Genomic DNA, 16,569 nt, shown 5'->3' on the forward strand with positions numbered 1-16,569 from the left:
CCCTCCTTGTCTCTGGCAGTCCTCTAACCAGCAGGCTGGCAGGCTCCTAACAGAACTGATGCACAAAGTAGACATACGCGAAATGGTAGGAATGGGTGTTGCAGACTGACTGAGGGATTTTGTTACATGGGTACCAGTTCTGTACTTCACGTTTGGCTTAACTAAGGGTACTTCCTCCCTCTACTCTCTGATGAAAAGTAGACTCACATATTCAAGAGTTTCCAAAGGGCACAGTAACGCCTGCTTGTAAAAAGCCACTGTCACCTTTGATCCAAGGACACATTTGTGCTGATTGGATTGTCAAAAAAATATTTCAAGATCATGTCTGTTAGAATATGGGTCACCCTTTGTATTATGGGTACATTTATATTTGATTTATGGGGTTAATAAATTATTAATAGATGTTGCGGGCATAAGTAGTCCACATTATAGATGGCTACAAGCAACCCATTAACCTGTTGGACTTCAGCAGTCTGTAGGAATTAACCATTTATTGAAACTGTTCTCATACAAATGAGCCATTTCACTACTATGCCTTTACCATATGACTGAATACTGCTCCTCAAGGGAAAGGGTATTTCTCAGGGCAGGTACAGCTGAGGAAGGAGAAAGACAACTCCTGGCTCCTAACTCCCAGATTCTATGGATCCTTTCCATGGCCATGGGCCACTAATTCAAACTGCGGTTCCTCAACTTACTCATATTTAAATTGGAGATGACTGGCTTGCCTCACAGGTGGCTAGCAGAGATTGCCCGTTGTTCTGTATTTTGAGATGCGATATATCCTTGCAAAGGACAATTAACCCAAATGCCCACAATGTTTTTTTCAATTCCACTGTGAAATTACACAGTGAAATTCTCTCTCAGAAATGCTTCTTTCTTAGCCCTCCATTTGATAGAAAGTGCTTTACATGATCATAGTCAACAGTAAATTACAGCCACAAGATATCTTTAGTCAGAGGGGCTACTGAAGCAGTAGCTTGAATTTGGCTGTATGAGCAAGAAGCCACTATCTTTTTCCCCACTTTTGTTACTCACTTCTGGCATGATTTCGATCTTCTCATAGCGCCGCTTGTATGGAAGAGTCAACACCTCTGCTCTGCGGTAGGACATTGGTGGAGGCTGGCAGTCTATCATCAGATCTGTGCGATGAGACTGGGTGGGTGGTGGCTGTGTGTACTGCTCTGGGCAAACTACGTGGAGAGGCTGGAAAAGAAGAGTGGTGACTTACAGAAATGTTTGGTTTATTCTGTACGCTGCCCTACAACAGCAATCATTGCCATAAGGAGGTTTGCAGATTGTTGTTAGCAAGCTAATTTATTTGTATGAAAACAACATCCGAAAGATGCAATCCAGAACATCCAGTCAGTATTGGAACAAACTGTTCAAGGAGCAGGCATTCTTTGCTTTGTATACAACAGCATCCAGAGTAACAAGGCCTGAATTTGTGTCTTTAATCACCACTTCAATACAGCAGTCATGGTAGCTGCCATAAGGAGAGAAACAAGAATATTCAATAGCTTTTTCTTCCAAATCTGTGTCATCGAAATTGGAAGCAAATGACAGTAGTGGTGGAGACCATCACAAAATGGCACAGAGTGAGGCAGACATATCAATATGCAAGGCTGCAAAAACATTAGCAAAATAAGCAACTCTGAGCTTTCATGACCTGTCAGCAATATATTAACAAAGCATAAACAGGCTGGTTGCCACAAGGATCACTGCAGGATTTAGTGAAGCCAAAGGACAAGACGGTGTTTCTGCAAACTGGTTTGGAAACAGCGCTATACTTCAGTAGTAACATGGAAGGTGCTTGTCAGAAAACCAGGCAACGGCAATTGCTATTGGGTATGCAGTGACAAGCCAGGCCACAGAACGACGAGATAAAATGACCCAGATGTTGTTAACAGGTTTGGAAGAATATGTATTTTTGTGTTCAACAAGTTGAAGACAGAACAAAGGGAAAAGCTCAGCCAGGAAAAAAACTGGGTATTATTTTAATTAGGTCATGAGTCAGAAAGCAAATTTCAGTAGAAACAAATTGGATGGACAAGGAGAGGCCACTAAAGCCAAAAAGAGTGAAGGGGGAAAAGCAGAGACTACATGAACGCCCTGGCCTTCTTCCTAGACAGAAGTAGTCTGGATTTTGCAAATGGAGTAAGGAAAGCAGTGGATTTGGAAGAAACATGAGAGTGAAACTACAGAACAGCAGTGCCAGGACCAAAGCAAGTATCAACTGCAGGATAAAGAGCAGAGGAGGTGGTTAAAGCTGAGGGTGCTAAGGACACTCAGCACTTGGTACCCTTTGCATTAAGACTGTATTACACACAGCCAGGCTTATTCATACAAATGAGAAAAAGAGTAACGGAAAAAGTTATTATGACTATGTATACCTAAAAAGGAGGAAAGGAACGTACACACCATTTGCTCTGCGCTCTAAGCTTTTAGGGATCTTCCAGCCACTCTGTGCAGAGATTGGCAGTCATGCTGTATTCATTTTGGAGCAGGCTGATAAAGGAGAGCTCAATGCTCTGTGCTCTCTCATGGAAAAAAGGATCTGGGTGTTGTCTTGATTTTGCTATTGTTTAATGGAACAGTTGTTCACAATTGACCTATTTATTTCAGGTGTGTGAAGAAATGTAAGAAAAGGCAACAGAAATTTCATTACCTGGACTTCTTTGAGTAATTTAGACACCTGAATAAAATTCAGTCTTGTGTCAATGGGACAGTAAACACATTTCATCGCCAAAGGTTGATAAGGAGCCAGGGCATCCAGATAAGAGAAATCAGGTTCTGAAAAGAGAAATTTTGAAAACACTGAATGCCTATTAAGAACAAAGATGTCCCAATTCCTCTCTGATTCCACCTTCTAGTCTAGACAAGCTGTTGTTCAGCAATGTTAATTCTGTCATAGATTTCTCTTCCCTTCTTCCTTCCCCCACCCGTTATTTTCAGTTAATTTGATGAAAATTATGCCCACAATTAGTCTTACCTTAATCAAGCAACAGAGCAATACTATTTCATCTGAACACATTATTGCATGATTTTTATAACAAATTTAATCAAGACAAAAACATCATCTCTTATTTTTAATCAGATCCTGTAAAAGAAGGCAAGATGTATACATTTTTGGTATCATAAGGTAACCCAAATGTCAGCTTGTTTTTCACTATGACCAAAATGCAGCATAAAGGTCATATCTTGATAAACGTGTACCAATGTCCTCTGCTGCAGATGCATTTCCTTCCAACTCCTCTTTTTCCTTACAGTATATATATGTGTATATATATATATATATATATTTTTTTTTTTAATCTAAGTGCCAGGTTTAGACTGGTGGAAAAACAAGGGTCCAAATTTTAATATAACCCAAGACGACCTGTAGGGAGCCCTCCTGTTGAAGGGTCAGGCAATTGGGCTTTTCACAGTTATGCCAGCAGAGCAGTTCTAGTTCATCCCAGCATGATCTGAAGGTTGCTTGCAGCAGGAGCTATCCAGAAGGAGAGACGGGCTGTGATAACTTTATTACTTGGTATCATTATTAGACCTAAGAAGTCTCAACTTCCCTTTGTACTCTTCTTATTGACTTTTAAAAATCAGATTAGAGGTTTGCCAGGGAAAAGTCATGCACTGAATGGGCTTTTTACTCACACAGAGAGTAATACAACATTGAGAATACTACAGAAAAATACTATTTTTTTTGTGAATGAAAAACGTAGGTCTCGTAGGTGACACAGTATAGGATACATGTAGCCACTTGATTCTGGGGGCCACCAACTAATGATGTGGAAATGCTTATGCCATCACTATCTACCTCATACTTCTGGGATACCTCGCATAAAGGGAATGCTAGAAAAAGAAAAACTGGTATTAGTTTGGTAAGTACAGAATGAGAAAAAGAGAAGGGGATCCATGAAAGACTTATCTGCTAGACTATTCTGAACCACAGGGCCTCAAAGGACAACCTGCAGAGTGAAGTGCAGTTGCGAACCACCAAGCCTTGCTAGAAAACAGTATGAGGTATTTCTCTGGTATCTGCTCAGGCTGTGTAAAAGGATGAACTTAAAGGAAACTTAAATACAGAGACTTCAGTCTAGATTTAGACAACCATCTTCTATGTTCTTACATCACCCTGAGGAGAGCACTGGCTGGATTTCTCATGTAGACAGCAAGAAAAAATATCCTTAAAACTTTACCACAGGAAGTTCAGCACCCAGCATGGCATCCAATGACATTCAATACTGGGCCTCATTCTATTGATAAAGACAAGTTAATTGCTAGCCTAAAAATCTGCTGCTGGCTAAGTACCAGTGATCATGATGTGGTTATATTTACCCTGTGAGAACAGAATATAGCATCAGCCAATGATACATATGCTTGGAACTGTCAAAGGGATAATTTTCCCAAGTTTAAAGCAATTGTCAGAATAACTGCCTGGGAATGTCAAAGTGAGAAGTATTAACAAAAAATGATAGTTTTACAAGAACATCTTACTAGATGCCCCAAAAGCCATGAATCCACAAACATGAAATAAAAATTATACTGGGCAAAAAGCCATGCTAGTTAAAAGCAGATGCATTAGTGGCAATGAAACAAAGCCTAAAAATATCGATGTAAAAAATGGGAGTTAATGGCAGTTAAGTTTAATAGCAATGAATAGAAGTTTAAAAATAAGAATACTGAGAAGGTAGCTAGTTGAAGAATGATCAGTGGTCAATCAGGGTTAAAGCAGAAGACATTTTCAAACTCATTGGGGAAAACCAGAAAACTTAAGTCAGGCACAGGTCCTCTGCTAGAGATGTACAATGAAATTGCAAACAGTACGTTTAAAAAGTTATCAGAAGGGAGCTTTTCCATGCCATCTGGTTGTTGTGGATGACGGAGGTTTGAGTGCTTGTATCTGAGAATGCCATGATTCAGGCTAAGTATTTTTGAATCAGCAGACTCAGATAATCTACAGACGTGGATTTTTTGATCTAAGAATCCAAAATGGCATCCAGCCTATAGTCTCTCTGAACAACTAATAAGAATGCAAGTAGCCTTGGAAAAGTGAGAAATTCTAATGAAGGAATTCTAACACAGGACTTACTTTGAAGATTTAGAACATGTGAAAATCATAACAAGCTAGTCTCACAGTGAATTCATGTGATATACAGGAATAGCTGTTTTGAAACTACCAAAAAAACAGAAGTCACCTGTCTGATGGAAGACAGTGCCTGTCAAGGACACCTATTGACTTTCTCTGACAGAATTACAGGTCTTTAGCTTTTCCCCCAAGACATCTGATTTACTACTGTGTGACAATGAGTTATAAAATCTTCCACTGTACAGCGCTAATGTGGCATGCATGAGCTGTTTTTAAGATCTCCTAGGGAGTTAGTTTTTAAAACATTGTTGTTATTGGAGAGAGAGCAAGAAGCAGACTTCTTTTTACCATGTTTTCTTCTACAATTTCTTTGTGGCTTAGTGGTATTCAATATTTTTAATCAATAATCTATTCAATACTGCTTCAGCGGTAACATTTGCAGATGACACAAGCAAGCAGAGCAGCACTACAGCTCACTCACAGCTGGTGTCCTGTCTATTGCCCGCAGCTGCTGTAGTTGTTTTTTACATTACAACTACGAGCTACTGCTCTTGTAGTTGTTTTTTACATTACAAATTGGAAAGGTGGAGACCACCTAGCTCCTGTGGACTGAACAAGCAGTGTCATCATTAACAATCCTGCATGGCCTGTAGTTTAAAGGTCCTAATTACTAGAAACTAGGGGTCTTTCACAGGAAAAGCTAGAACATCACCTGCCATTACATACTGCTTCAATGGACCAAATTTCTTTCATAACTATGGGAGATTTTATCTTGAAACAGGAGATAATGAAATAATAAAAATCCTGGGCATCAATGGAGGTGCTTCGGATTTCCACTGGAGTTACTAAGAACAGAAGAATTTAATCTGCTAGGAATGTCTGTAGATATAGATGTCTTTGCTCCAGCTGAGACAGTCATAAGGAAGTAGGAACATCCGGCCGAGTGATATACCTACAGAGACAGAAACTGCAGTCCAAAAGCCAGGGATAGATACATTTAGGAAACAAACCACTACAAGTGCCTGGAATCACTGGGCACTCCAAGGTCACCACAACCAAAGCAGATCTCAACTGGAGTTTCATTTGAAGTATAAACTGGGAATGAATCTCAAAGATGATGACCTAATGTATCCGCAGATTGTTACGACTGCCATTCAGATGCCTTAACAACTTGCCAGGGCCACATTCTAATAGAACTCTGCTCTATTTCCTGACTTCACAGAAGGATTAGATTTTAATACCCGAAGGTCAATTACCTCTCCCTACAAGAAGGCACAGAATAAGAGTTCTTGCCATTAAAGGCCAGTTTCTGACACCCTCGCTGGTGGTGGGTAGCACATTCAGAACGTGATTAATGCCACTGATTTCCTCTGCACAACCCAGCAGAGAGTGTACACACTCTGGTTTTAATTGAAGTCCCAACTGGAGTATAACTCCCTAGTTCCAAGAGAACGTGTATCTATATTGCAATTTTACCAATTACTGTAATTAGGGCATATCTCCTGAAACTACCTCAAAGGGCAGGAGAGACGGGTACTGTAACAGCTATGATGTTAGTGCTGTGGTGCTATGAACCATTTCCTAGCATAAACACAGTCTAGATTTAAGTGTCTTACCTGCTCAGCAGGAACCCCCTTGTATCTTCCCTCCCCTTGCAGTAGGGCTAATTACACACTTCTTTAAATCCTTCCAAATTGGTTTAACAGTATCATGATACTGTGACACTTTTTGGTACCAATATTGTGAAAGAATCAAAAGCACTTGCCCATCACTATCCTCAAGTCTATAGTCAAAAAAACAAAGAAGGAAAGAAATAACCCTTTACCAGTCCTGTTTGCTTTAGGAAGTTATGTGCTTTCCAGCAGTCCTACTCACTAAAAAGAGGAGGAAAATAAGCTTAACAGTGGGACTCCATCACACCCTTGCTGTGGGAGTAGGTTTGATCAGTTACTCCAGGTTCTCCTCCCCATTTCTAATCACTTTGTCCAAAAATCCATACCTTTTTTATCTGGCTAAGTTATATATAACACATCTCCCAATTATACCAGAGCTCATTATACATAAAATCAGTAGCAATGGTCTAAAGGATTATTTCCCTTCTCAGAGCTGAAGAGTGCCCACTGTAGGGTTCTGTTTGGATGGCATATCGGGGATAAAGAGGAGGCACCTGGACAGAACGTCACTTTGAGGGAAAGCCTTGAAGTATTTTTAAAGGAGATCAAACTCTGGAAGATATCCCCCCTGCTAGATTTCACAAAATCTTCTCTCTTAAATACTTTGTCTTGCTGTTAATGATTGGCATGGTCCCAGGATGCAGCTGCCCTGTGGATCTCAGACCATAGCTCATTGTGAGGTAGATAGGGCTTGATTCATTAAATCCATTAAAAGTAGGGTCAGCACTAGATGCAGGCTGGGAGAAGTGGAGGAACTTAAAAGACCTGTTGTGCCCCTGGCAGCCTGAGTCATTGAGAAAGGAAACAGCTCCCCAAGGTATTAGCTAGAGCTGTACCTTCAGCTTCAGATACAAACGTGTCTGTCAGCCAAGAAGTGTCTGAAAAAAAAGCTCAGCCAAAAGGCAGCAACGGCATAGATCACTACTGCCAGGTCTGTATAGGGTGCACACTTCTGAAACAGCAGAGATGACAGAAACATCTTTAGAAACAGACTGTCTGGTTGCCTGAGGTTTTGATGAAAGGGCAGGAGAAAGGATGAGGAAAGGTTTGTGATTCCATTGGAATATGGAGAAGAAGTGTTTCTCCTTTCTGACCAGCATCAATTAGGTCTTGCCTGGGTTTAACTTGTAGCCAGCTGCTTTTAATCCAAAAATTAATTTCCTGTAGGCATTTTACTGCTGTGCATAACAAAGATTTCGCTTAGAAATGGCAGGAATGGACTCTGCATGGCAAAGGTTGGCTCTGCAGGGCTAAAATGACTTAAATGGCACAATAATTACATTTGTCCCTACAGTCGATCCTGGGGTCTTAACTTAGATAAGCTCCTACTGAAGTCAGAAATTCTGCCCCAGAACAAATGAGTAAAGCCCCTAGGATGTGGCCACACTTAACCAGAGCGCACAGCCTATTGTTAATTTGATAATGATAACTGCATTTTACTTACCTGTGAATATAACAGTGTTCAAGCTAGATTTTCCCCATAACTCCATGAAATGAACGACATCCCCAAATCTAAGAGAGGGATGTCCAGTAAACACAACACACGGCTGCTTGAAGTCATTGCTGAAGTCTCCATGGATGCTGGGATAATGTTTCAATTTGTTTGTCTGAATGAGCTGAAATAAAAACAAAAATCCAGACATTACAAACTTTTCATGCCTCTCTGCTCTGTAGTTCCGTGTGTTTATTTACATGAGATTATAAATATTCTACAGTTTATTTCTAACTCATCACAGAGTCCCTTCCTGCATATCCCCTAGATTTTCCAACAAATTTAGTCATGACTGTCCTAAATGTTATGAAAAGGAAGTCAGAGTATGCGGCCAGGTGCCTCCAAGTCCTTGCTCTCATTTCTTTGGTACCAGCAGTATGGTAACTGAGAGGAAACTCTGCAAACACTCCTTGCTTAGAGTTTCCTGGAGTGAGCTGAGCGCTCAGCTGCCAAATTCAAAATAAGCTACTTTTTCCTATTTGCCATGTCTACAAAGAGCTCTGGGCACTGATATTTAACCTGGTTTTCTTGCATCACAGTAGTACCAGGCAATTTTGCTTTCAGCAGTATGTTGCTATGAGTTTCGTTGGTATAATGGGTTTGCACAAAGTCAAGTCCTCTGAAAAAACATATGAAAGAGCAGACTGACTTGCCCTTCCTTAACTATTGCTGAAACTGGTAATAACAATGAACTAAGAGCAATAAGAAGTACTTGTCCCTAGAGCTGGCAAACAGAGTGTAATCAGCTATGCACGTGGAACAGATTTCTTTACTAAGATGGGGAAGTTTATTTATCAAGGCACTTTTTGAAGAAGAATTCTGCTTTATTTCTCCTGCCACTGTTTTCTAATCTGTAAAGCAAGGTTCAACTTAAAAAGCAATTTAATAGACTAGTCTGCTAAGCGCTTCCATGCAATATTTTGCAAGTATTTTCTTGGCGGGTATATGCTTCCATCCCCAGCCTGAAAATAGCTGTAAATACAATTTTCTTAAAAAGTATGCAATTTAACACAACGGAATCACACACTGAACAACTAAGAACATACACGGAAATAAGAGTGTGAAAGAGGGGAATGGTACTTCCTTTGTCAGCCAGTTTTTAAAGGAGGTGGGACTGTTCATCAAAGATCTCTCCATACGTTGCTGTCTGCTGCCAGGCATTGCAACATTGCTCAAGACATAGAATTCACATATGCAGGGTTCGGCAACACGTTTCTGCAGCTGTTGTGCTGTGGAACCCCAGACGATACCACTAATTAGCAAACAGCATGCTCTTCACTACGTGTCATAACATGATGTATGCATCATGCCTTTCTAGCAGAAAACCCTGCCACTCAGGACGTTCTTCTTCATTGTAACATATTTGGTTTTCAAATGAGGAACTAATAAAGAACATTACGATAAGGAACTCTTCTGGTCTCTCAAAGCTATAATTCATCTTTCCAAATTCTCTTTTATGTGTTACTTTTTACCATGGTAGATCTAACTCAAGATAGTGAGCCTACACGGAAATTAACAGAAAGCTGAGAATTCTGATGCATCTTTAAGCCAACTTATGCACAACAAAGCACTTCAGAACTTAAGGTTATTACACCATCAGGTTCTTAATTGAATTTAGCATCACTGGACAAAAGTATCAACCCTACTCAACGTCTAGCTGTCACCACCTAAAGACATGTTTTGGTTCTAGAACAGGCAATGTACAAACTTACCCTCAATACCCTTTCAATAACAGAAAGTTGGCTGCACATAGGTGCCTACTATATTTATCTTTCTCCTTTGCCTCCTTGAGTTTGGTCTCCTCCAAGTTCCCAACAGCAAATATTTTGCTGTGATTTTGCATTTGACTTCCCACATGTCCTGTTTAAAACTGCTGTATGATACCTGGATGGCTGGAATGGAGTGGGATTGGGGTTTGATGTAAGAAGGAAACTGTAGGTGGACACAGCCCATTATTTCCACGTGGATCCTTGGATCATGGAGGAAGTAGCTAGGGGACTACACTTTCTGCAGCTTACTAGTAATATCAAATTCCTATTTAACCTTCAAGAAGGAATATTTGAAAATAAAAAACAGTAACTGCTCTGGCAGTTAATATGCACTGAATCTGGAAAACATTTCTGCAATTAAGACTAGTAAAGATTTCTGATTAACACATCTGGAGTGCAATATTTAGAATCTAAACTTAGCTTCAGTAATAAAAACTGCAGTTTAGCAGACAATGCGCAAAACAAATGTGATTCCATAAAATACTGGCACTTAAAAGAGTGGGTAGGAAATGGCCCCATGAAGCTTTTTCCTTGTTTTTTTGAGGGAAGCCAAAAGCCTGAAAACTGAAGTTGCAAAAGCAGTTTCAATTGGGTAAACTGGAAGAAGAGGACAATTTCTACTGCAATTATTAAATGGGATATGTGACATTCCAGGGCAAAACTTTGTCAGGGACCAGCAGATAGCTAAGTGCAAGACATTTCTACAGCTAGCTTTTATGTAACACACTTCTGAAAATTACAAACTGTTCTTCCAGCACTCTGTTTCACAGGTTCCTTAGGATTATATATATATTTGTATACAGTAGCATTCAAATCTTTACTAAGATGTGGGAGCAGCACTCCATGTGCAAAAGCATTCTCAACAGCCTATTTCACTGCTATACCTATACAAATGTTCATTGGTTATAAACATAAAAGCTGTATTCTCTTCAAAACATTATGGCAGCTTCAAATCCCTTCCTATTACTTTGTAGAGAGACACAGGACTTCTAATCCAGTTTTCAGGACCTTGGGTTTTGTGTCTGTCATTCTTTTTAATTATTTTTTTTTATTTCCAGCAACAAAACATCTAGCATAATGCTGGGGTGCACTGCTTCTAACTGGGGTGCTAACTCAGGAGGGAAAAGGGACACATGTTGAACCCTCAGCACCATGTCCTGAGGTGTGGTGATTTTTTTTTCCATCTTTTTTTTTTATCTTGGAGGATCTTTTACGATAAGTCTGCTGAAGCTCCATACCTTAGCTCACAATCTCTGCTTTTCACAGCTGGACATAGCAGGGGTGAAAGGCTACGAAAACAAGTTTAGAGGCCTTCTATGCACTCCAGTGATAAAGCAGCTGGTAGGTTTTAGTGTCTAGAGCAAAGCCTTTTCTAATTACCCAATCAAAAATATATGGAGCCGAACTTGCAAAACAGGTCCAACAAAATTTCACAAATCATTAAGGGGACTAAATTTGTAATGATTTGTACAAGTCTTTTATATCTACAGATGAGATGGGTTGTATAAGCACAACAGTCATTACTGTGTCATGTTCAGATCTCCAACCTGTACCAAGCCTGGGCCAAAACCAATGCCTGGCATTTAGCCAACCAATATTTTCAAAACGGAACTGATTTCTGGAAACCAGAAGCAACATTCAGAGCATCTTTCTACAGAAAGAACCATTACTGACTGAAAGCTTAAGAGAACGAGGATGGTGAAGTACTGAACCGAGACTGAGGAGAGCTGTGCTTTTTTTAAATCCCAAATGGTTATGCTTCCCTTTAAAGTGGTAGACTTGATTTACAGGGTCAGCGACTGCTGCTATAAACAGGATAAATCTCCAGAGCCTTTGTGTACCCTTTATTGAAGTGAGCCAAAATACACTGCTATTTACTCTGTGTGTGTTTGTGTGTGTGTGTTCTGTATCCAGAATTTTGAACAGATGTGGTTCTTATCAGTGAATGAGTGATGCATTTATTACTTCACCGCCCTCACTCCCTTCATAAGACCAACACTAATAGGGGTCTAATTCTATATAATACTGTATGACAAAACTTAATACTATACAATCACCTGGTCCCAGGTATTTATTGCTTTGAATGTGTTACGCAGGAACTGGTATATGGAGGAGGGAAGCACAGATGAAGAAGACAAATGCTAGTATTTAAGACCACAGAATCAGTATTACTCCCACCCTGGCTATTTTCAGTCAGAAGAAGAGGCTTTTCCTAGCCATTTCTCTTAGATGTTGCTAACAGAATCCTTAATAAGAGGACAGCAAATCCAAATTCTTCCTCCACTAGCAAATACTGATCAATATAAATTACCACTCAAATTTTTCTGTTGCAGACATTTAGAGAAGTCTGGATTCACTTATCTTACAGCCTGAAATTGTCTATGTAAAGATCGAGCAGAAAGGAAAAGGCGTGAAAGCTTCTCATTTTGCCTTGCTAGAACAATTCAACTGTTCATTTATAAAGCCTCTACCTCTACAAAAGGAATGGTGCAGAGTGTACAGTCCATGGTTCCTGTTGAAATGCTTGGGGAGATGGCTAATTCCTCAGCTGTGGCTGTGTTAGGATGGGACATTCCCATCCGCTCAAGGAATTTGATGAAACACCACAAGTTGGTTCTGGGATACCAGAATAACATTTCTAAACAAAACAAATCACTGATTTATGCTCCACAGCATTTCAGCTAGGCATTGTGGAGCTTAAATCTAAGCCTATTTAGACAGTTGATCCTGGAATATAACTGATACAGTGCCTTGGAAGTGAAAGCCACCACCTCCCTCAGCCAGCCTGCTGTATTCACAAACATTTGGAAACTCCAGTTTTTAACTTTGCAGAAGCTTCCAGTGTTACGTCAGTTTGAGCTCCTTCTCCTCTCTTCCCCGTCACAGTAAGTGCTGGTGAAAAACTGAATCGCCACTTTTGTTTAAGCGTAGGGGAGAGCCACCCACAGAGTGATCCATCCCTTCCCTCACTGACTGTTTCTCCACTCCACTTCCCCGGTTTTCCTCCTGAGAAATCACTGGCTGGAATGTACGGCAGTCCTGCTCCAGATCCTAACTCCCTCCAGCAGAGTCACAGCAATTCTTACCCCAGCGATCACAGAGAAATGCCTTTAAAAAGAAGTTCTTTTAGCTTATGCGCTGCTAAAAGGCTGCAGATGAGACTTGAAAAGCTTGTGCAAGAATCTGGACACTCCATTCCTATTAACTTCAGTAGGAATTGATGTCCAAATCCACCCCTACAAGCCTGAAGCACTTTCGCCCACATTCCTTGCTCATAACAGAGGGAAAGTATATTCCCTGTTCACTTGTACTGGATGTTAGGAAACAAACTGACACCCCAAAGCACAACAAATTGTATGCAGTGATTGTGCAAGAGGATATATGATGAACACCTACTGATACATTAAAGCGGAAGTAACAAGGAGGGCGTAGAAGTGTTTTGGGTTCTCTGCAGAGTTGAACAGTGTGTCTGGTTTTATTCAGCACAGCAGAACAAGGAATGAGCTCAAAACAGGTAACATAAATCATAAACTTGGAAAATTTCCATGCAAAGAGAATGAAAAAGCTTCAAACAACTTAGTGTAGAGCGAAGAGCAAGACGAAATAAAAATAATAAATGTAGAGAAGATGAAGATACTTTTATGTATCCTCTTGTAACAATAATAAAGGGATAGTTAAGTGAAATGCAAAATACAGTCATAACTGATTAAAGGAAGTAAATGCTCTTTTATTCTATGCATCAAGCACCACTGGAACTCATTGCTGCAAGAGACTACATCAATAATTTGAGGATTTTTTGCCTTGTTTGTTTTTAAATCTTGCTGTTTATACAGTTAACAGGAACATTGGATTTCAGGACCAGATGGCATGCTAGGCTGGACTTGTTCCGTAGATAATTAGAAGCTTACTTCTTGGCCTGTCCCCTTCTGATGTATCATGCCAGGCATGTTATTAATGCTTGCTAGTAACTAAGAGGCATATCTGAGTAATTCCCTATTTTCTTCCAACAATTGAGCAGCTAAGCACATCTTTTCATGATGGGCAACTTCCGTATAGTTTACATTGCACAAGCCTACCATTACCTTGAAAAAAGTAAGGCAATTCTCCACTAACAACCTATCCAATAGAAATGATCATTCAATGTCTGTTTCCGATACTCATTAAAAACTCCCTTAAGTGCTAGTAAGCAGAGCTCCTGATTGTGAGGTTGTGGAGTCACAGATTTAGAAAGAGAGTGTTTAGCTAAGACAAAAAGGCTGGCTGCTGACTAAGGCTCTAACTTAGTAACTGGAAGCCCCAAGTCCAAGTCCTTGGTCCCTCCTAGACTGATTGCACGGCCATGGACAGGTTATTCAAGCCAGGTCTGTACTAAGACCATTTTGCTTGGTAAAATTACCAAAACATCATAGTAGCTGAGCCTAATGTGGATACTCTTTGCACAGGCATAACAGGGTTTCTGCCGGGGAATAAAGAATACATTTGTTAAAGATTGTACTGAAAAGAGATTATATAGATGTTTCACATTATATAAGTTATATATACAGGGCCAGCTGCAAGATTTTGCCCCCCTTCTGTTTACACTGTTAGTTTCAACTCTGTATTTCATAGCAGAAAAAGAATCCCAGCTCCTCTCCCATGCCTTAGAAACAGTATGACAGCATTAAACCATAACCAGCTGTAGGTACCACTAAAACTGGAATGCAGCCCAAGGCAGCTGAGAATTACAGGAGTAAAAGGATGACAGTAGCTGTCCCTCAGAGGACAGCAACAAGGAATCAAAGGCACGTGCTGAGCACTGGGTACCTGACATGGACAGCTTGGAGCTGTGTCGGTGAGCATGGGTGTCTTACATGTCAGTCATCTATATAAATCTCAATATGCTTTGATTGTTTAAAACCAAACTAAACCAACCCATGCATCTTACAGAAGAGAAAGGAGCAATCTGATCTGGTGTTCTCAAGCATGTCTAACTTCAGTGATTTATGACCTTAAGAAAAGCACTAAATGAAATAGCAGCCTCAGTCTTCCTTTGCCTGGGTATTACTTTGTTTTGGTTTTGCTATTAAGCCAGGCTTTTGAAAGCGTGTTGCTATATGCCCAGGGCCACTGCCTCCCACCATACAAACTGGTTTTGCAAAACAGCCAATATGTATGAGGAATTCGCAATGAAGAGACCCATTTAGTCCATCACAGGGTGGAAGTAGTGCAGGTTACTCCACCTCCCAGTGTTTACTCCACTTTCCAGTGTTTGTACAGCAGCTGTAAGTGAACACCCAAACACACCATCTTAGTTGTATTAGACGACTTGCTGTGAAATGTGCAGTACTTACTTCAGATGGCAGCTCAGTGCTAAAGGCTACAGCCATTTCATAGTTTGGGAGCCATGAGGATGTGCATACACACTATTGTGTGTCATTTAGCACATTTAAGGCAACCCTTAGGCAAAAATGTAAGAAGCCTAAGAACGGCTTCCTATCAGTGATATCCATGGGTCTAGATAAAGCTGTTTGTGCACCTCATGATAAAATGTCCCTAGCTTTGTGGGTCATAACCTGTATGATTTAGCTTTGTCAACCAAAGCCTGTACCTGTAAGAGGCACGTTACTCCCTCTGTGCACTGCATTTTGTCATAAGGAAACGGATCTGTTATCCACTGCTGTGAGTCCTTTCCTAGATAATTACCTTGATCTACACATCAAGCACAGAGGAATGTCTCAACAGCTAAACAATAATTTGGCAAAATCTCATTATCCACAGGTCTCTGGAGAATATAAAATGTCCTAAAAATTAGAGGACACAGTTATCACTCTATAAACACAAAGACCCATCATATAAAATGGGTTAATTAATCCAGTCTTTGACAGCTGCATGTTTGGCTTCTCGTTTTTGGAAGGGCTTTCATTTAAACCTGCCAGTGCCAGTGCATATTGTGAACTAAAATTTCGAAGCAATGTGTTTGGTAGGACACAGGCTGTCAGTGAAACCACTGACACTATGGATCAACAAGGACACCCCAGAAAGCAGAGATGCAGGGGAAATTAGAAAGCATAGGCAGCAGCATGGCTACCGAGCCTTGTACTCGGAGATCAGGCTTTGGAATTGATTTATCAGTGTGAATGAATTTTTTGGTTACAAAAAAAGTGGTGAAGAGGTGGCTTGCCCTGCAGCCTGCATTATTCTTAGTAACAGATTATACATAATTCACTGTGCATCCTGCTTGAAAAGCATTCAAGCATCTGGAAAGGGTGAGGGCTTCTGGTCAGATCCTACTTCCAACAATGCCTTTGAGGCACCTACAGATGATAGATATGATGGGCAATGGCAATTTCCAGGACAAGTCCCTGGACAGGATACCTCAGAGGAAAAAAAAACCCAATGCCTGAAAAAGCATTTAATCTCTGGACTCTTAAACCTGCAATGGCCACTCTGCACATCTCATCAAACAGTTTTGACCACAGGAACTAAAAGAGCCAGTTTTCTGAGACTGCACGCCCCAGCTGGCTCACTGTCTCACAGGAGTAGGATTTAGCCAAAATTATTTCTCAGTCC

The 16,569-nt window shown here is 40.4% G+C and overlaps 1 protein-coding gene across 2 annotated transcripts in view; it reads right to left on the bottom strand.

The window, feature by feature from the left end:
* The window catches only part of INTS9 (integrator complex subunit 9), a 75,588-nt gene that overhangs the window by 17,040 nt on the left and 41,979 nt on the right, over window positions 1-16,569 (bottom strand). For both annotated transcript variants that reach the window (XM_072858231.1, XM_072858230.1), the window contains 3 exons: window positions 8,204-8,375; window positions 2,669-2,793; window positions 1,039-1,206 (listed from right to left, as the gene is read on the bottom strand). In XM_072858231.1, the coding sequence (XP_072714332.1) occupies window positions 1,039-1,206; window positions 2,669-2,793; window positions 8,204-8,375 (465 nt within the window). The remainder of the gene's footprint in view (window positions 1-1,038; window positions 1,207-2,668; window positions 2,794-8,203; window positions 8,376-16,569) is intronic.

This window comes from Ciconia boyciana, chromosome 3, assembly GCF_034638445.1.
Source record: "Ciconia boyciana chromosome 3, ASM3463844v1, whole genome shotgun sequence".
Taxonomy (NCBI): domain Eukaryota; kingdom Metazoa; phylum Chordata; class Aves; order Ciconiiformes; family Ciconiidae; genus Ciconia; species Ciconia boyciana.